At 39.1% G+C, this 22,371-nt stretch overlaps 1 protein-coding gene across 1 annotated transcript in view; it reads right to left on the bottom strand.

Moving 5' to 3' along the window:
- The window catches only part of OPN5 (opsin 5), a 42,963-nt gene that overhangs the window by 8,535 nt on the left and 12,057 nt on the right, over positions 1–22,371 (bottom strand). The window contains exons 4-6 of the mRNA XM_033219894.1: positions 20,952–21,286; positions 7,872–8,113; positions 4,553–4,610 (exon numbers count right to left, since the gene is read on the bottom strand). Coding sequence (XP_033075785.1) covers positions 4,553–4,610; positions 7,872–8,113; positions 20,952–21,286 — 635 coding nt within the window. The remainder of the gene's footprint in view (positions 1–4,552; positions 4,611–7,871; positions 8,114–20,951; positions 21,287–22,371) is intronic.

Below are 22,371 nucleotides of genomic sequence, written 5' to 3'. Positions count from 1 at the left end.
TATAGGTCTTCATCTAAAAACTGCCACACTTCAAGGTATTTACAATATATAGAAAGGTCAAAACTTTGCCAAAAACCCTCAAATCCCTAAGGAACTAAAAACACATTGTCCCCTTCTTTTGTATCTTCCAAACATTCAGGACAGTGTATACTGCAGGTGCTTAAAAGTGCCTGAATGCAAAGCAGAATGACTGAATGCAGTATTTGCCTATGTAGATTTGGCCAATGTTAAAACCAAACTAAAACAAAACTAACAACTACCATGTATACCTGAAAGAATTTTTTCTCTCACATATGTTTTAAGTAATAGTTGTCTGTCTATTCCAGACCTCATGGTGCATGTGAGGGTATATTTGTCAGGCTAAGGAAAGAAGGTTCAAAGGAATTGAGAAAATCAATTTAAATTATAATGGTTTGATTCAAATTTCTTAAAGTATTTTTAGAATATATCCCACGTAGTCCCATAACCTGGTGAACAAATATGTTGAAGGTTAACTCATTTAAAAATCTTTGAGGGTCACAGTGGTGACCAGGGATTTTACAATACGGCATCCACCAATAGCATGAGGCTTTGAGCAAAGTCTGTACTGACTGAGGGCATGCCCTTAAATGTGTTTTCTTAGCAAATCCCCTGTGGGGTCTTATATTTATTGCCTTTTGCCTCATTATAACAGAATGGTCAATCCTTTGACCTCCTGGACAATGAGGTCTGGCTCCCTCTCTACAAAATTAGTTATTGAATCAAAGACTGATGCTATCTCTGCTTTTTTTTCTTTAATGACATATATTTTCATTCTATATATAATGTTCTCTGACGTTTTGGCAGCCTTCAAGACATTTCATTATGCCGGCATCATTGATCCCTGCAGCAGCCTACTCATAGCTAGCTCTGACTCTTCCTCTTTCCCCCTCCTTTCCTTTGTCTTTTCTCCCTCATTTGCACTCACTTAATGGAGAAACATTTCTATTCGTAGACTTGTGGCTCATGTTGCTAAAGGTCATTAAAGGCAGTGGTTGGAAATTAAATGAGACAGATTTCGGTAGTTACCATTTCAGTTCTAAATAAGCATAATGCTTGAGTCTCGAAACAATTATATTTCTAAAAGTCAAAAACTTGGATTTTACAGTGAAATATATTCTTATTGCTTCATTCTACTCGGGGATACTTAAAATATATTTATATTTTATTATGATTCTTGAAATCCAACTTTTCAAGTTAGTAGGGCATTTCTACTCTCAATGTCCATTTTACAAATTTATTTACTCATTTATTTGTTAACAAGATAGGCCATGTTTAAATGAAAATCCAGGGATCCAGGATTTTACATTCTTGATTTAATATTCTAGCCCATGTTTCCATATCTCCCCCCAAGTCATTACTTGTTTGATTTCAATCATTAACTTTCCAAATGTCCTTTATGCATCAGGCACTGGACCAGCTATGAAAACCCAAAGGAGAACAGGCAGAGCTACAAGCTCAAGGATTTTGCAGTCTTTCTGATAATGCTCCCAGACATAAAATGCAATATATCTTTTTTAAAGCTAAAATTGAATTTGCAGATGTGTTTGAGGACTGTACAGAGCTTTCTCCAATCATTGGAAGCCACTGGGGAAGTAAAACCCACTCAGGAAATTATCCACTGATAGTCTGGTGTACATGAGCCAAACTTCAAAGACTCCTTGCTTTTTTTTCCTCCATTCTACCCCAAGAACCACATCTCTATCAATTCTGGTGCCCCCCAGCTCTCAGAGTATTACCCAAAACAATGTAGTACCAAAGCATGGAGCACTTAAATCATATTTTTCAAATTGATAGCAGAAATTAACTCTAGGATTTCCTCCAAAGCTCCTACAATTTAAACTCTTTTTTTTCCTTTTCACTATGCCAATTTTTCTTATACATGCATTTATAAAGCCATGTTTAAGACCATATTCTAGTTAAACAGTTAAAGTACCTGTCTTCAGGAACGTTGGTACAATGTTAACGTTAAACTCCACCTTCTAGACAAATCTACACCAACCTGAGTGTTCTTTTCTCCTTTTCTTACCTCGACCACCACCCATCATCCACTTCCACAATCATCCCCCCACACAAAAGAAGAAGAAGGAAAAAAATTTCCTTCACTTCACTTTCTTCAGGTCATTTAAAACCAGCAATTTCTCTTTTAGCATTCTTGTCCTACCTGCTTCACTCTGCAACTCTATAATCTATAATTATATCGTTATAATGATATAATGATATAATCTATATATCATTCAGTATGACTTTAGATTATTTTTAACTACCTATTTTGAATATCTTTACCTATGTTGCAAATGCTCCACGTTCAACATATTCTAAATATAATTCACTCTCTCCCCCATCCCACTCGCTCTCCTGTATTTTTCCCCTCTGTAAACACCATTATCTACATTATTTCCTAAATAGATGGACCCAAATTATCCTCAACTCTTATTCATCCATGTAATCAATTACCACTTTTTTGTCACTTTTTAAAATATTTTAAACCTAAATTTTCATCTTTATTTTTATTGCCATTTTTTAATTCAGGTTCTCATAAGTTGCAATTTTTTTTTATAAAGCCTCTTAACTGCTCTGCTGACCTCTACTCTTGATTCCCCACTCTCATGCAGACAATCCACCTTCCACACTGCCACCAGACTGGTCTTTCTTCCCCAGCCTAAAATCACGAATGGTCTCCCTATCACCATCATGATAAAATCCATATAACAGCATAAACAACAAGGCCTTTGGAGTCTGATTTGGCTCCTGCCAGTCTGCCACTCCCAGCTCCACTTCTGACCACCACCACTCACCTTAATAATAATAAGAGCAGTTGTTAGTACACAGGGATGCTTCTCTGTCACTGGCATAGTGCTAAGTGACTTATGTGGATACTATTTCATAAGTCTCACAATGACCCTGTGATACTATTGTTATTATCCTCATCTTTCAAACTTGCCAAAGGGCACAGAGGAGGAGTGCAAACCTGACTGTGCTTTATAGCTGTGTCCACCTCCATCTGAAGTGCCACACGCTCTCACACCTCTATAATTTACACGTTTGTCGAAAAGTTCCTTGCCTTTCTAGTCTAACAACAATTCTGCCTCTTCTTTTCTCCAGACTTTGATACGCAGTCATAAGCCCCAAGCAGAGTTGTTGCTTTTTGTTGTTGTTGTTGCTGTTGTTGTTGTTGTTGTTGTTGTTCTGATCATAGAGCATGTTTTTCCAACATCTATTTGGCATGTATCTTAAACCAATGACACCTATCAAGTCATTCCTCATCCCACACCCCTGACTGACAAAGAACAAAGACAAAGGAACTGAAGGTGCCATGTACTGAGGTTGAGCCTGGGAGGAGGGTATGATTCTCTACAAACCTTCAAGTGGAAGGAGTGGAGAGGTTATCAATGGCGTGAGAGGGGCCACCCTCTTCCCCTTTTCACTGTTCTTGCTGGCAGCTACCAGAAAGGCAGAATCACAATTGATGAGCAAGGCTTAAGTTCATAGCAGAAGGGGAGGTGGGTGGAATAGAGAAGCATAGAGAACACCTGTCTAGTCATTTAATTAAAAGAACTGCAATGTAGATGGTCCTGCTTATCAGATTAGGTGAAAAGATAATAGACAATGAGTAGAAAACCTATTTGGACATACTATCTACATGCCTTCTCCTTTCAGTAGCTTTTAAAGGGCAGGAATCTGTCTTTGAAATCACTCCATCTCATTCATATCTATATCTCTTTACCTATCTGCCTCAAAAGGTGTTTGTTTAAAAAAAGAATGAACAAAAGAAATAACAAGCTAACAAAGAACAAAGAGAAGAAATAACACTTCCAAGTAGCTGTCTTCACTAAATTCACTACTTAAGCAATTACAACTCATAATGCCCTGTTACATCCATGATTTTAGTAAGAAGAACTTAATGAGAAAATCCATGTGGCTAAAATTATCATCAGCGGAAATTACTGTTGTCTTTAAATTTGGAGATACAGGAGAGTTTTCCATTAGTGATTTAAGGTAAAACTGATTTCCCCAGAGGACTCCTTTGTGGCATGACTGCCATCAGAGTGTGAACCTCCCCAGGTATGAAAAATGGCTGTGAGAACCAAAGTACCTACCAAAGAGCCATAGCCCAACATACATGATCGTCCACCTAAATGAGCCCCAGAAACTGCCTCCCTAACCCGACATTAAGAAATAATAATGACAATGATATAATAAAATTAAATAACCCCCTAATAACTAAAATTTCTCAACATTTTTCTCACTATCTCACACACAATTCTGTTTGGCATGACAACAGGTTTTAAAGTACGTGAAAAGAAAGTTCCAGGGACGCTCATCCTGATAATATTCCTTAAATTAGTATCCTGTAATCTAGTTTCCATTTAGCCATTGGAATTTCCCAGCAACCCCTGGCTTGAGAAAAACTATACAAAATATAAAAATATAATATAAAGACAAAAGTGTGACCACAATCAAACGTTTACAGCAGTGAAGAGGCAAATAAGTGAATAGTGTGTCCATACTGATGCTGTATCCATCTTCATACCTCTTCATGAATCTCCAGCACAGCAGAAGATTTCCTGACTGTGGTTACGGTGTGCAGCCTAGATATAGGAGAAGAAAAACACAATTTAATATATACATATACACACACACAAATACATATACATATACATACCTATGTATATGTCAAACTTGACTACCATGAGGATTACATACAGAAATCTTGAATTAGCAACAGATAGAAAATAATAATTCAATTTGGAATATTCAAAGTCAAGGAATTATTTGGGCAGAGTTTTCCAAAAACAAGCCACTCATTTACAGCACATTTCCTGTGCCATCATGAGTTTCCTGTTTTCTAGAACAAAATTAATTGTACACCTACCTGCACTCAACTAGGCCTTGTGATTCACCTACTGAAGGAATATTCTTTATGAAGACAGCATTGCAAGCCAAGGTGGTCAGGGGAGGTTTGATTATGATAGCAATGCCAGAGTTTGCGGCTTTGTTCTCCCTTGTTATCTTCACTCAATACCAGGAATGCAAATGACTCCATCTTTGACTGCACACCCCCAATCAAATGTTTGAACCCCCAGTGCCTTTTGAACATTTCTTCTCCATCTGAGATAGGCCTAGCATCAGCAGCCTCTTTCCCCTGTCACTGACCATAGGTGGCCTCACTTGTCTCCATGTAGGCAAAGGCCTATGACTCTATGAGCTGTACTGCCAGTGTCTTCCTTTCTCAGCCTCTGGTTCATTAGCTTTCAACAATGTACAAGATAATCATCTGGGAGAGGTAAACAATTAAATAACGGAAGCTCAGGACCAATCCAGACAAAACCAAATCTCAGCAGATGGGGCCCAGGCAGCAGTCATTTTTCAAAGTTCCCCAGGTGTCTCCATTACACAGCCAGGGTGGAGAAGGGCTGTTTACAAAACATAGGAGACTACATCTGGATAAAAGAATAACATTCCCGAAAGAGTTCTTGGCCACATTTGTTTCCTTTGGTTCACCAACTTCTACCAAAATCTCAGGGGATTCAATTCAGGAGGAAAAAATGAGTTTAACTTGTAATAGACTGTTAAAATTACCCAAAATTTATTTCCACAATCCTATATTCAATACATTAGCTTTATTATTTGATTTCAAAATATTTCCCAAGAGGGTGTCCCCTTATAAGCAAAAACATTTCAGGGCTCAGAAAAGAAAAGAACAAGGATATTGATTAATCCAGTTTAATTCACTTGTTTTGGTTTCTGCAATAATTCTAAACTAGCTTCACATCGCTTAACCTTGCTCTGCAGACCCGCACGTTACTCACTTGCATAGCTTCTTAATAACAACAAAGAGAAACGAGGTTTCTTTTTGGCTTCTTTATAAAGATATGAAGAAACCTCTGGAGGCTACCATCCACCCTTCTGTTCTTCTCTGAAGCTGCCCCTTCTAAAATCTGCGACTCAATATCTCTTCAGCATTCCTTCCACAAAGAGGCTTCAACCTCTAGCACCTAAGGGCTCTTCACTGCTTCGACTCTACCGCCTGCTTTTTCCCCTGAAAGCTGACCCTCTAGAGAAAAGAAATAGCCCTGTCCTTCTCCAGCAGAGTAATTGATGTATTTTGTATAAACGGCTAATAGGAACCAGTGAACCGAGCTGTCTCTTGCCTGACTGATTTTCCCAAAGGTCTGTGGCCCTAAGTCGCTTTCTCCCACATAAATTTCCCTCTTCCCAATGTTGAGTATTGAATATGTGTGGGTTGCTCACGGTTGTGAGTAAATGTACAGAACACAGAGGCAGTCTGAGGCAAAATTATGAGGTACGTGAAATTTGCTTGCAGTCATGCCTGTCAAACTCCCAACTCCTTCAGATGAAGAAGTGTGCCATTACTTTCTCCCACAACTGCTCTATTAAAATTATTCTCTCTAACTGCATTGGTAACAAAATATCAATAGCTGTTGAGCACATAGTGTTATTACTTCAGAAAGAGATGGGTTTTAGCACTTGGTTTTAAGTGTTCAATTCAACAGCAAAGGCAGCAACCACCAAAAAATATGAAAGCACTACTAACAATTATCCCTTAGATCTTTTCACATATCAGTTTTGCTTAATTCTTACAACTTCAGGAGATGGGTATTATTACTGTTTATTCCAATTCTGGCTCTATGTTGTCAATTTGTTCAAAGATATAGAGCTATTGTAAACATATTGTAAACAGCCGAACATTAAACACTGGTCTTCTGTCTTCAAATTGTGTGTCTCTTCCCCTGTACCACAGCAATAATGATAATGCTACCTTTTATTTGTGTCTTTTTGTCGTCTTTTCGTTTGATCCGTTGTGAGGAACCTAAAGTCCAAAATATATGTCACTTGCTCAGGCACAATGAAAGAACAAGACAAAACCCACATCTTCTCATAGCTAGTTCTACTTTTTTTCCACTGTCCCTTACTTACTCAAGGGAAGAAGTATTGAAAAATATCTAAAAATCAAGTAAACAAGAACAAAAAGCACTGAAACTAGGGGCCCTATCAACACCCCTCACCTCAGACCATGAATTCAGGTGCCTGTTCACTTTTTACTGCTAATACTGGCCCTGAGTGGACACAGAAGACCACCAATAACCCCAAGTCTGTACTCACCCTGAGCCTTTTGGGCCTTTAGGAAAAATGGTGCTGGATTCCCAAACTCTTTTCATTGTGTAGCACAAACAGTATCAACCAAGGAGCATACATTTTGAAACCCAGTAGACTTGAATTTGAATTCCTCCTCTGCTACTTTCTGGCTGTTTAAACATGGGCAGCTTACTTAACTTTAACCTTACTTGAACCTCAATTTCTTCTTCTGACAAAGAAAGAGAATAACCCAAGGCTCTTGTGAAAATAAAATAAAAGAAACCTGGCACACAGCAGAAATGTCATCTCCCTTCTCCCCTTCCTTCCTCTGCCTGCCCAACTTTTATGCCCTTAGTTAGTGGTAGTGATGTGCCAAACAAGAGAATCATTCTATTGTGAGATCAAAGCCATGTGAAATAGTACTCTTGGAATAAAAGGGTTTTGGTCCCAGATAGGCAACTTACGAGCCATGGATAAACAGTGGCTGTTGCTCAGGTGGACACATCTCTGTATCTTAGTTGCTCCAGAATCAAAAACAGAATCACTTCTCACTATCTATTCATGTCATACAACCTCTACATAGCTGATCACTTGATTTCAGGAACTTTGATAAACAGAAAATAAAGTCCTTCCTACACTACTCCTAGGAGATGAGCTTTAACCCTGAGAAGACAGCACATCTGAGGAGCTTGAACCCTGCCGGATTTTGAAACAAAGAGAGTGTAATTCATTTCCAGCTTCTGAAGTTTTACCTGAAGCCTTCCAGAGACTTCTTCTTGGTTGCTTTCAAACCACCAGTTTGGCAACAGGCAAATTTGTAATCAATAACTTGGTAGATGATGGGATTGTACATCGCTGCAGATTTTGCAAGTAGGGTTGGCACCACAGAGAGCTGTATGGGAATGGAGTCTGGCCTTCCAAAAGCTGACCACACAGACACCACTGCATAAGGAATCCAGGCAATCAGGAATCCAGCACAAATCAACATCGCTACCTGATGAGAGAAAGCAACAGAGAAAAGAATCAAGACAGCTGGTAAAGGACATGAGTCTGAAACGATGGGTATGGAGAAGGATCAGGTCACCTCTCACACCCAAGAAAGTCTGTCATTGTTTTCATTTACTTTGTCCCTATCACTCATTTCATATGGACTTCTGCGAAGTTCAGCCAAAAGAAGTGATTACAATTTTTTATCCCATTTACCACATCCTATCTAGTTTTCCCTCTAGAATTTGAATGTACCCAAGGACCCAAAATATAACCCTCAAATAGCTGTCAGATTATGCCTCCATGTGGTAGGAAATCATATTTCTGGACTTCTCAACCCACATTCACTTAAAAACTCGATGGAAAATATATTCACCTTGATGAAATTTTAAATCATCATCCATATTCGCCTCAGGAAACAGAAACTCTGCCCTAGTTTGAAATTCTAATTTGCATTTTCAGAAATTTCTATTAAATGTTATTTCTTTTGACTCAAATTTTTCTCAGGTTTGAGGCTCAGATAGTGGAAATTCACTAGGTACATAACATAAAATAAGTCACTGAGACTCAGCCAAAGTGGCACAGTTGTATAGAACAATACTTCTCCAGAAAACACTTGTCACTCTTACAAAATTAAAATCATCTTCAGGGCCTCTTTATTTTCAGAACAAAGAATAATTAGTGATAGAGTTTAAAACACCCTCACAAGTCTCTCACCACCCGCAATTCAATCCCTTTAATAATGTAGTCCTAATTAGTGCTGTGTAACTACCTGCCTGACCCCCATACATCATCTCACTTCAACAAACTCTTTTCAACAAGTCTTTGTGTAAGACACTATGCCTAGTGCTGTGGGGCAATACCAGTAAAACCTAGAGCCTGAGTTGTATCCCTCTAGAATACAAATAACTACAGTACAAGGCTGAGTATGATTTAAGTGGCAGCTCAGAGAAAGACACATGTATATCCTATTGGGCAAATTGGGGATTTTGTTTTTTGAGACGAAGTTTCACTCTTGCTGCCCAGTTTGGAGTGCAGTGTTGTGATCTTCGCTCACTGCAACCTCTGCCTACCAGGTTCAAGAGAGTCTTCTGCCTCAGCCTCACGAGTAGCTGTGATTACAGGTGTGCACCACCATGCCTGGCTACTTTTCGTATTTTTGTAGAGACAGGGTTTCACCATATTGGCCAGGGTGGTCTCGAACTCCTGACCTTAGGTGATCCACCCACCTCAGCCTCCCAAAGTGCTGGGATTACAGGCATGAGCCATTGCACTCAGCCTATTGAGGAAAGTTTCAAACAGGATGTGCACCTTGGCAAGTAGAAATAAAGAAATAGTGGTGAAACAAAGTAAAGGCATAGACAGACATGTGGGAGGTCAGTATATGAACCAGTGAGCTATTCACTGTGGTATGAGAAAGCAACAAAGGGAAACGAGGCAGGAAAGAAAGATTCAGGGTTTTGTATGGCATTATTGAGCTTGCACTTAATTCTATATTATTTGAGACACTAGTAGGTTTTTGAGCAGGAAATATGATGAGAACTCTGCTTAGGAGGATTAGCCTGCAGAGGAAAATGGCACAGAAAAAAATAGAAGGTAGAAAGATCATTGTTTATTCATTCAATCAACAAGCTTCTACATGCTTTGTGTGAAGGATAAAGCAATAAACAAAGCAGACACATCCCTGCCCATGTAGAATTTCTACTCTTGGCAGGTTTGATTGGGCAAGAGTCTAAAGAAGAAATAAGAAATTAGAGTATTGAGACTAACAAATGCAATCAAAACTTTGGTTTTTATTTAAAACCTGTGCTATTTCGGGCCCTAATTGAAAAAGCATACCCTAACTTCAAAGTATCCTTATACACTGTTATCTACTAGGATATTCCTTCCGTAAAATAATTTGAAATCTACATTCAAATCAGTCTTCTGCACAGTAGACATCTATTTGTTTGGGGTGGGGGGTTGTTTGTTTGTTTGTTTACCTTTGTTTCCACCTTCCCAGTGTATCTCTTCTACCTTAGCATCACCAGCACCCCTCAACCTGCTAGGCTGCCTTATGAAGCTGACATCGTGGGCGTCACATGACCCAAGTCTGACCAAGCAGAGGACTACACATTCCTGGCTACCGTAATAGGAATAGAGAGCAGCACATGACTCAAAAGATCTTGATCAAACCCACCTTGGGGATTTTATAAGGTTCCAGGAAAATTGGACTTTCCTATAATCTCTGAGTAAGGATGCAGCTATGCCAGGTATCACTTCCTTTTACTCCCATCCCCCACTTTAAGAAGCAAAATAACAATTCCCAACATCAGGGTCATGACAAATTCTAGAGAATCAATGATAAGGAGTGAGACATACAATGTTTTATTAGTAATAATTAAAGCAACACTATTTGTGAATGCCTTTTTTGTTTTAGACGGTTGATTGGATGTGTTTTTCCCTTAACAAGGTCATATGTGTGCACGTGCATCTCAGTACGCTTTAGTGGTAGGCAGGAAATGCTCCACAGCCTCCCGTCTACTTGGCCTGTGGAACAGCCTGTCTATGGGGTGTGTTTGCCCTGGAAACCCACCTCTGTGGGGTGTATAAGAATGAAACATGGAAAATCTGCCCTAAAGTCTCAGGTTCTAAAGTTCTACCCAAGAATTTCAGAACTCATCTCTGAACGTTAACTGCAGCATGCACACACAAAAACCCTTAATAATATCAATTTTGCTCCATTTTGCAAATAGAGAATCTGAATCCCCAGGAAATGAATCAAGTGAGCCCAGATCTCCTGCATGACCTGCAACCTTGCTTTCGGTTCTTGGCCAAACTGTCACCTGTGCTTAACAGTTAACCTGTCAAGTTCCAGTGTACACATGCAGCTCTCCCATTGGACTTGCTTTTCTATCTTTCTACAAAGCTTACCCAGGAGAAATTTTTATTAGGTTATGTCTGTGTGACTTTTGCTTGTAAATGGAATGGATGCCTCAAGGCTCACAGTGAGGGCCTTCTTTTTCTAAATCCCCAAATAAACACTGACTATAGAAATAAAGCTTGCTTTAGCAGATGTCTAGGGACTTAACATAGCTCCATCTTTGCTTCTTTGGTGAGTCATATGATGAGTTCACAGTATCCCAAAAGCTGTTTTCTGTGTTGCTGCCAAAGTCATTGACAAAAAATAGATTAGCACTTAGTCCATAATATTTTCTACATTTTACGTGTTTTCTACTTTTAGAAGAGTGTGCAATTGGGGAACAGGAAAGACTTAAAACATTTGCATTATGTTATCCTTCTTAAAAGGACATAGAAGAATTAAATATATTGCAGTTTTACAAACACATAGCAAATGAATCACTGTAGTTTTTCTGGGATTAGAATAAATCTAAATACTTTAAATTGAAAGACTTAGAAATTGAGTTTAAAGCAGAAAGAGGGATAAAAGGCTAGATCTAAAAAGTACTACAAAATGTTATTTATGTTTCTGAAGTGAATACAAAGTTAATATAAGGGATATTCACTTTCAATAACCTTTTCATTTTAAAATATACTCCACAAAATATTAAACATTTAAATGTAAAAACTATTTTAAGATGTAGGCCACGAAAGTTTTCAAAACTTTCATGTTACACTCCATTTTTGTCAACACTTTCTACTCAGCTTGGAATACATTTAATCTTTTCATCAGTCTGTTTTTGACTTTCCTCAATTCTAAATGTGTCTTAATTTTTATTTTCTAAAATCTCTATTCCAGGTATTCTTAAGCCAGTTCTAACACAGGCTCCTGGACCCATCAACTTTTTCTAAGTTGTTTATTTTTTTTAATTACTTCACTTTTATCACTGCCTTTTTGGGTCACTGGAAAAGCAGTAAGACTTCAAATCCTAAATTAGACAATTTTTGTGGGTGGAAATTCACAGGGTACATGTTTAGCTTCTACAAAAGAATCACACATCTGCAACCCAGTTCATTTTAAGTACATCATGCTGTAGAGGACCAAGGGATATAGCCAGTTTCCAGCACCAGTTCAAGTTGGCATTGTGTCACAAAAGCAGTGTTGTCCATAATTGCTCAATTCCAATTAATTAACCAATTAAAACAATAATAGAATTATGTGGTTGAAAGTAAATTCTCCAAGGCTATGCCTCTGGGTCTAATACATCTGAAGCATTCCAGCAGGTAAGGTTTCTAAGAAGGAGTTTCCCTCCTTTCAATGTACTGAGGCAGTGTGGAATAGTGGGAAGAGTCATTGGCATGGAGATACTCTGAGTAACTCCGTGATACCAGTCGTGGTTCAGCCCCACTGACCAGTGTGAGTGGGGCAGAATCGCTGATTTTCTAGGAACAACTATTTCAGAGGGGGTGCCCAGCTCCTCTCTCCAGGCTCCTTTGCTCAGAGACAAACAAGACTTCAGCTAACATTTGAAGCTGCATACTACCTGGAATAATAAAATAGATGAGAGGAAGATATAGAATTGATGTGAAAGTAAGGTTGAAAAAGAGGGCCAAAGAGATGAAATAAGTTCCCTGTCAATAACAAGATTGAATCGCATTACAGAGCCAATTAGACTGGGGATAGCAAAGATATTTCAGTGGCTAGAGTGAGATAATGTTCCCAGGAGAGATCACCTCTACGCATTAGGGAACAGGAAGAATGTGCATCCTGTCTGCTTCAGGAGACAGCGCAATTGACAGGAGCATGCGGGTGACAAGATTTTGTTTTTCTAGCTTGGGTCTAGCTAGCAAGTATATGGATTTGATTCCAACCAGTAAGAAAATAATATTAAAAGACAGTAATTCCCGTTATGGGACTACTACCTTCCCTGTATAAGAGCCATCTGTCATTGAGTGACTCTACCAGTGACAAGCAGGAAGGGAGGGATCTTGACAACTGTGACCTACCTTCTTTGGTTCCTTCTCAAACACATACAAATAAGAGTGGTGACACTTACTTAGCTTTCACATTACCTTTTAAAAAATTAAGAATTTGACAGCTTTGAGTGTGTCTAGTTGGAATTTCTTCCTTCTTTCTATTTTATCCACAGAATGATAATGAAGGTCAACCATCCTAAACCTTCCTCCATAAACTTGTAAAGAAAAAATTTCTGACATCTTTGGTGTACCTTCCATCTGTGAATCCTGGTTGTGATCTAAGCAATAAACATGAATTCATACTTCAAAAAAAATCAAGAAAAGAAAAACAAGAATTTCACACTTCCCAGTTGCAATTTTCTCGAATCTTAAAATACCGCTACTCTATAAACAAGCAAAAACTGCAACTGAAAAGAGAGGCGGCAAATTAGGTCATGTCACTCTATGCATCTGTGTTTTGGGGTTTTGGTCCAAAACTGAACACAATATTTCCTGACTAGGCAGTGGCTGGCTTAAAGAACGGAAAATAACTTACAAGTATCTGGTTCAACAAAACAGGAGAGACTTCACTATTGGTTATAGATGGCCCAAAACCCTTGAAGTGGGGATATGCGGCTTGGAGAGGAACAAATACTCAGGTTGGAAGGCCATGTGGTTTTAGTAACAATAGCTATTGCCAAAGACCTTTAAACAATTGAACAAATCTAGTCATTTTCATAGACACATGGAGTTTAGAAGGTAACTGAGATATCATTTCATTCTCTTCCTCTACTTTCTTTCACAGATGAGAAAACTAAGGTCCAGGAAGATTAAATGATTTGCTCTAGGTTAATTCATCAAGATGCTGAGTTGCAAGCAACAGAAATTGACTATGGGTGAGTGAGGCAGAAAATACATTTATTTAAATGATACTAGTTAACATAAAGTAACACTGGGAAACTGCAGTTTATACTGAGATCAAGCAGAGAGAAATGCTACCCAAAGCTGTGACAGAACTGGTTCTGATGCAGAAACCACTGCTGCTGTGGCCATGGCCTCAGGAAAGAATTCCCTGCCCCTAGATGCCATATCATTACTTCCTGGGACACATTGAGGGCTGGTGCCCAAGTCCATAGCTGTAGGGGAATTCTGGGAAATGAGTGGCTGGTCTTTTCAGCATCTTTTAAATTAAGAGGCACAATGCTTCTCCTCCCACTCTAAGCAGGGAACAACATGTTAGAAATTCCTCAGATACAGAAGTCTTTCAGCCTCTGGCAGGCAAAATAAAAAACACACATTGACTATGTAACACCTCTCAAGGAGCTAGTGGCAAAATTGGGATTGATCCCTAGTTTAAAACTTTTTCATGATTATATTGCTCTGAACTAATCCTTCCTTCCTTCAACAAATATATATTAAGCCCTTACCATGTATGAGTCATTGTATTATGTCCTGGGGACATAAAGAGAACAAAAAAACATGGCTGTTACCCACTCAGGGCTCATCAAGTAGTGGTAACAAAGGGAAAAAAAAAGGAAATGAAGGAATAATCCCCAAAATAAGTATGAAACTGTAAATTAATTAAAAATTGTGACATGTCCCAAGAAGACAATGTAAAGGCTGCAATGAAACATTTTAATAGGAGGATCTGAATTCAGTTTTTGGAAATGCTTCTCTGGGAAGTGACATTTAAGCTAAGAACAGAGGGATATAATTAATTAATTGGTTTTCGGTTTTATTTAAAGCAATATAGTTCAACTTTCCCACGAACTGCCTTAGAGTCCACACAGGGGGTCTTCTGAATCTGATCCTTCAATGATAAATAGCATTTGATGAGCTATAAAAGGGAGGAGTCATTTAAGGGAAATGGAGCTTTAAAAGTTTTAGAAGGATTTCACAGTCAATGTAAAAGAGCACAGTGAAGAAAAATGCCCTGTCAAGTATAAAAGAAACAGAGGCACTCAAGCCAGGGTTCAAGGGACCTCTTAACATTCATCAAGGTAATTAGATTAACTTAGTTTATTCAATTATGTATTTATTCAAGCGATCCTGATTAAACAGTTAGCAGGTGCCAGGCTATAGGGTCCAGTGGCAAACAGGACCCCCAGCACTTTCCTTTGCCTCACTTACTATCTTACAAAAGAGAGCTATAAACATGTGATTCAGGAAAATATGACCAGTGTCACCAAAGATAATGTGCCAAGTGCTCTGATGGCTCATACATAGCAGGTAGACTTTAACCAGCCAGGGAGAATCAGGAGGGCTTCCTGGTATAAATAAGGGGCACTAAGAGAAATTCAGGTGCCCAGGGGATCTGTATAATAACTGTAGACCTGTAACATTGTAAATGATGGATGTGTGTTAAATGAATTACTATGAAGTACCAACACGTACGGCATAATAATATTTGGAAAAACTAATTCATGCTTCTGGGATTGTCTTCCTGTCATTGTACTGAAACTGTCTTTGCAAAAATTTTATCAGTAAGAAAAATTGTAACAGTGAACTGAGCTGTTCTAACACCCCCATCTTGACTTTCCCTTAATTATTCCTGGGATTGGGGCCAGGCTGACTTTGAGGGACATTTAGGCTCAAGTTTAAATGATAACAGACCTTTCCCCAAACTCAAGCACTTTTGAAAAGCTAACGGGAGACTGTCAAACTGGTGGAAATGAGAGGAGACTGAGTTCTGCTAAAGTGCAGACATAAATGATTGTCAGCCATTATTCTGGAGGTTATAAGATATGCAACTTCCCCAATTATTCCTGCAAATAACATCACTATTGTAGAACCTATGGCCTTTTGAGATATCTTTTCAGGTTTTTTGCATGTCTGACACTCATAGCTACACCTGGACCCCAAGTCTCCTGTGGCCCCACCTGGGCAGACTCAGCTCAAGAGGACAGCTTTGACCCCCTATAATTTCATCCCCAACCCAACCAGTCAGCACCCATTGCAGAGCAATCCCCACCCCTTCACCCAAACAGCCTTGGTGATACCCCTCACTTACAAGCTTTGGATAAGACTGATTTGGGTACTAACTCCATTTTCCATCTGGTGTGACTGGCCTAATGCCTGTTAAACTCTTTATTGCAATGCAGTGGTCTTTCTTTGTGCAGCAGGTAGGAGGAACCCCTCAGGCAGTGACTCTACCTTTCCCCTTATTTAATCAGCAGCAAGAGTGTTCACTGCATTGTGTGAAGATTTTTATAAGCAAAAGTACCCAAAGAAGTAAAACCTTCATTTCTCAGCTTCTGAGTTTTAAAACAGAAATTTGAAACTCACAGGAGAAAAAATAATTGAGAAAAAGGGTTTTGAGTGTAGGGAAAAAAAGGGACTGTAAGTATCCACAATCAGAGGCTTAAAGGACTCAGGGCATTAAGATTACTGTGTGAAAGATTTAGAGGATGTACATGGAAATAAGAGCCAGTTTTCCCACTCCCAAATAGGTACAGGGCTTATACCCCAAAGGCAAGTGGGGACATCAGAGAGGTTGGTAACCAACCCTGAGAAGGTGTCCTGAACCTACCCCACCGAGCTGAACACCAAGGGCCGGGATTGGGGCTGGAAGAACAATAGCCAAGGGTCGGGGATGGGGATGGAAGAACAACAGAATTCTCAGGGATGTGAAAGCAGAAAACATGTGTCTCACTTCCCAGGGTCCCAGCCAAGACCCAAGATGCACCTGAGGGGTTTCAGCGGAAGGGTGGGGAAGTAGCTTACAGTGCTGATGAGCCTAAAGATGCCTTATAGTTGGAACAAGGAAGATGCAAAGTGACCCATGAAAACTGTAACTAAGACCACAAGGAACCCTAAATATCACAGCAACGTCAGAGTCAATAAATGACAACACCCCGACCACGAGTCCCCTACCCATTAGCACCGACATTGTGAAAACCTTCCTGAAACTTTTAGGTAATCCTGGGAAGAGGAGAGAAATTACTGATGTGACAGAATTTATATTGACTGTCCAATAAGAAATCAGTTTTACAAGGTTAAATGCAGGCATAGAAATGAGATTATGCTGAGTCATCGAAATATAAATATAATCATATTTATATCTGTGTGTGTGTGTGTGTGTGTATATATATATATATATATCTCACATCTCTGTTTGTAGTCTGTGAAATTTCAGGCTGCTACAAAAGTCTAGCAAAACCATTGATTTTAAAATTAATTAGAAGAAAGCTACAAAGTAGAGAAAGGTTTGCAGAGAGAAAGCCAACTTTTAGCTTCACGAGATCAGACCCTCAGAATACTGGCCCCAGTAATAACCCAGCTAGAAATAATTATAGAGTACACAGAAAACTAAGTGATTTTGATCTCAGAATCCCGGAAGGTAACCTTTAAGTAATCAGCTTTCAGAACAGGCTGTTCTGAAGATCAGAAGCACCAAGTGAGCAAGCAAATTGACAATCCTGAGCAGTAGCTAAATGAACAAAAAGGTTGCTAAGGCTATGGAGGGGTCCAGTATAAGGTGGTTTCTACCTATTTTTTTTACTCAGTAGGAAAAATCAAGGTCAAAATTGAGTAGTAGTTAAAAATAGTTTAAATTTAGTACTGAAGATGTCACAGTAGTTATGTTTGTTTCTCAATATGGGTTAAATTTTGTCTTACATTTTCTGTACAAATATTAATAATTAGAAACATTTTGTGTTTATGTTATTTTAAGATAGGTTTATATAATGTGTACACAAATAAATGAAATACAGACATATTATTAATATATTACATATTATATGTCATTAAGTATATAAATTAAAAGAATATACATATATACATAACAAAATTATACATATGTATTCCTATACTTCATTTAACATTTCTTTGGTTAACCTGGTCTAGAGTGAGCCTAATTATTTGATCTACCCAGTCCAAGTCATGCAGAATAACATAATAAATCAAATTAAATGGCGTACATGCTGAGCTATACCTCATATGTATAATGAGTTCCAAAAACATTGACTCATATGTATAATGAGTTCTAGAAGCACTGACTGGTCTAAACATTGACTAGGTTCATTTTTCAATAAGGGTTGAATTTTAGCTTAAATTTTCTGCACAAATATTAATAATTAGAGATGTTTTGTATTTAGGTTATTTTAATACATGTTTATATAAACAAAATATAGATACATTCTTAATATAATATCACATATTATGTGCTATAATATCACTTAGTATATAAATTAAAAGAATATACATATATACATAACAAAATTACACATATGTATTCCTACACTTTGTTTAACATTTCATTTAACCTGGTCTAGGGTGAGCCTATTTGATCTACCCAGTCCAAGTCAAGCAGAATAATAACAAATCAAATTAAATGGTATATGCTATGCTATACCTCATATGTAGAATGAGTTCCAGAAGCATTGACTAGACAAACTGCTCACTCCTCAAGAATACACAAGAGAACAAGATGCTAGAATGTGAGAGGGTCAAGTTGAGCAGTTCACCTGATAGGAGTGATGATTTATTGAGCAAGGCCAACAAAGTGTCAAGGCCAATGACATAACAGGGGATGGCAAACAGAGAGGTGAGTGGGATGGCAAAAAGAAAGCACATTCTGAGACATTGCAGCAACTGTATGCTACGTCAAACTACAGGGCAACAAAGTAAACTTCAATGTCACATACCAGTGTGATGAATGTCCACACATCGTTTCCTGGGCACACTTCCATAAACTATTGAAAAGCAAAATTTTCATCATTGGTACAATTGCCCAGTTTCCAAAATAGTACTTGATACAAAGTAGGAGTTACATTAAATCTAATTCAACTTTAACTGGGATTGATTTATTTAAATTTCTTTTTTGAAAGTTGCAGATAAGAGCTAAAGGGAGAGCTAGAAATGAAGAACCTAACTCATAATGCTTCATTTTGTGAAAATATTTTCCTACTTTATAGCCAATTATAAGACAGAAGAAGATCATGCTTCCTGAATCTGCATTTTTGTCCAAGAACTGTTCTATTATTAAGCTATCAGTATAGATTTAAAGGGATGAAAACGTCCCTCAAAGCTTCCTCTACTCGGCATGTAGACTTTGAGCATAACAGTCAACTGGAGCCATCAGGAATCTAGCTCACAATATGTAATATGGTCTAGCTGTCCTCCCAACCAAATCTCATCTTGGATTGTAGCTCCCCTAATTCTCTTGTGTCATGGGAGGGACCTAGTGAGAAGTAATTGAATCATAGGGGCAGGACTTTCCCATACTGTTCTCATGATAGTGAATAAGTCTCACAAGATCTGATGGTTCTATAAAAGGGAGCTCCCCTGCACACGCTCTCTTGCCTGCCACCATGTAAGACATGACTTTGCTCTTCATTTGCCTTCTGCCATGTTTGCTAGGCCTCCCCAGTCATGTGGAATTGTAAGTCAATTAAACCTCTTTCCTTTATAAATTACCCCATCTTAGGTACATCTTTATTAGCAGTGTGAGAGCAGACTAATGCAATATGCAACCAAGAGATCTTTGCATAACTCCAAAAATTCTGAAATTTGGAGAGAGGCATATTAGTAGAGCCAAGGCTCTAACTTACTAAAAAGCCATCTCTTATCTGGAGGGAACTGTGTTTCTCTGGGTCCCTGAGACCAGTGGTCTCCAAAGTGAAGGTGAGAACACTTGAGGGTAGGATAGCAATCAATATGATTGGGATACAGGGAGAAGTAATTTTAACTTCAATCTACCTTTATTTTTATCTTTAAAATAGAAGACAAAAATTGGGGGGTTAAATAAGAGGGTGCTAATATTTAATACAAAGCTTGATGGTATTACCTGTATGTCATTTAATATTGAGGGCATGTGTTGGAAAATATTTTTTCAGTATGGGGCAAAAAATCATGAACATGTGAGGACCACTGCTTTAGACTTTACCAGTAATTCCTAACAGTCATAAGGAAAAAGGAGAAATCACGGTTGCTTTAACACCTTCTATGCACCAGATGACAGAATAATATGCTTTGTCTCTTTGAATTCCCACCATAACCCAATGAGACAGATATCACTATTCCTGTTACAGAAGTGAGGAAATAGAGATTCAAGAAAGCTAAATATCTAGCTCTAGATCACAAACCTGGCAGGTACTGGTGATGGGATTAAACTCTACTCTTGCTCTTTTCCTTATTCCACAATATCTAAAGAACTGCCTCCTCTGAAACTACCATTTACCAAGGTACTCAAGCCTGCAGAAACTGCTCGTGTTCTTAACACAAGCTTCCCATGGGAAAGCGCATGTGGTAAACTCTTACACTATAAATAATTCAGGTGGTAGAATGTCCCTAATAATGTCCCAAAGTCCATGTAACACAGTAAATACTGTGAGGCATTATATGACTCAGAAAAGTTATCCTTATTACTGAAATAATGACTATGAACCCATAGTACCCTATTTGGTAGAGAAGATAAGCCCTCAATGGATGGGTTATACAAATTTGGTAGATATTAAAAATGTGTGTGTGTGTATGAGAGAGAGAAGGAGAGAGAGAGAAGAGAGAAGTGGGGAAATAGAGACAGAAAGAGGAGAGAGATACCACAAAGAAAGGCTTAGCCAATCATCGACAAAGTTCAGAAGTATGTAAAGAATAGAGATTCTAAGTTCTCTCAGTCTCCAACGTTCCCCATCCTTTTTTTTTTTTTTTTTTTGAGACAGAGTCTGGCTCTGTCGCCCAGGCTGGAGTGCAGTGGCCGGATCTCAGCTCACTGCAAGCTCCACCTCTCGGGTTTATGCCATTCTCCTGCCTTAGCTTCCCGAGTCGCTGGGACTACAGGCACCCACCACCTCGCCCGGCTAGTTTTTTGTATTTTTAGTAGAGATGGGGTTTCATCATGTTAGCCAAGATGGTCTCGATCTCCTGACCTCGTGATCCGCCCACCTCGGCCTCCCAAAGTGCTGGGATTACAGGCGTGAGCCACCGTGCCCGGCCTGTTCCCTATCCTTTTTACCCTATGAAGTTGTAAGTGGTCAGAAAACACGTGTGTAAAATATTAGTGCAGTTACCTTTGTCAATTTCATTTCCAGCACATGACTGCTATGGATCCGACTGTCGAAATGAGCTACTTCTTTGGAAGAGGACTTAACCTTGGCAATGATTTTTACGTAGGAGAACACGATCACAGCCGTTGGGAGCAAGAGGCAGAAGAAGAGGATGTTCAGGATGAAAACCTGGCCCCCTACCGAGGCCTGGGCCAGCCACCAGTCCAGGGTGCACGAGGTTCCGAAGGGCTCAGGTGCGTAGTCCCCCAGACCTACCAAGGGCATGGTGGTCCAGAAGGAAGCATAGGCCCAGATGGCTGCCAGGCAGATGTAGGCGTGCTTTCTTTTCAGCCAAACCCCTGGAGGCGGAAGAAAAGCATTACCTGGATGTAATCTGCCCTACACCCAGATACCTCCCCTCGATATGTCAAATTCCACCTCCAAAGATTTATTCCATTGATTTCTGGGAGACCTGGGCAGATAACTGAAGCCTGAGGGAGAGTGGAGTAAACGGAAAAAAGTTCCAGAGCTTGGGCCTTTCTCCAGGAGAACACAATTGGAAGGTTTTCTCTAGGCATCTGGGAGCTTTGGGAGGGAGAAGTGACAACAGCTGGGAAAAGGGACAGGAAAGAGATGAGAGGATGCTGAAGAGAATGGAGGCCCTTGAGAAAACATCTCGGAAAGGGTGTGTTAGTGGATCATCCAGGGAAAATCCTTCTGGGAGGTGAGGAATCACAAAACATGGCTTGTGTCTTTAAAATGCCCTTCCTCCTAACAGCTTTTGTGTTGCTAGTCTCATCTGGCTTCCTAAGAACTTGTGGAAGGGGCTTGGTGGCCTGTGATCATTACACAAATGGTTTGAGATTAAAGTACTTGACTGTGTTTAGTAATTTGCGGAGCAGGTTTGGAATCTTCAAACATCATTCACACAACAATCGCACTCACACAGCCACAGCGGGAGAGGCAGAGAATCTAGGTAGGTTGCATCATGTTCTGCAAAGTAATTCTGTGAATATATTTTCAGGAAGACAAAAAATGAGCTCCGTTTTTCAGCACTAGTTTCTGTTAACCAAAAGAGAATTCCAAGCGGAGGAAATAGTGCAGTCATCTAAGAAAAGCTGTAAAGCACTAGTGATCATTTTCAGAGTTCAACACAACCACCAAAGACAGATCAGCCTGATTTAGTGCAGCAGCCTCCACAAGAAATTACCTTCACACCTCACTCATCACCTCAAACGAAGAGGGCCAGGAAAGTGATTCTTTACTGCCTTGCTTTTGTGTTAGCAGAGAAGAAATATCAAAATATATTCAATAAAAGCTAAATGATTACTTCAATATAGACGGAGAGCCTGCCTCTGCTTAGTGCAATGTGAGGTTTGGAAAGTCGGTAAGGCCTAATTCTTCTGTGTCTAGTCTTTGACTGACCTTGTGCATGCAAGACTAT

Source organism: Trachypithecus francoisi, unplaced genomic scaffold, assembly GCF_009764315.1.
Source record: "Trachypithecus francoisi isolate TF-2019V2 unplaced genomic scaffold, Tfra_2.0 Lachesis_group10, whole genome shotgun sequence".
Taxonomy (NCBI): domain Eukaryota; kingdom Metazoa; phylum Chordata; class Mammalia; order Primates; family Cercopithecidae; genus Trachypithecus; species Trachypithecus francoisi.
This window is presented reverse-complemented; position numbering and strand designations above follow the sequence as displayed.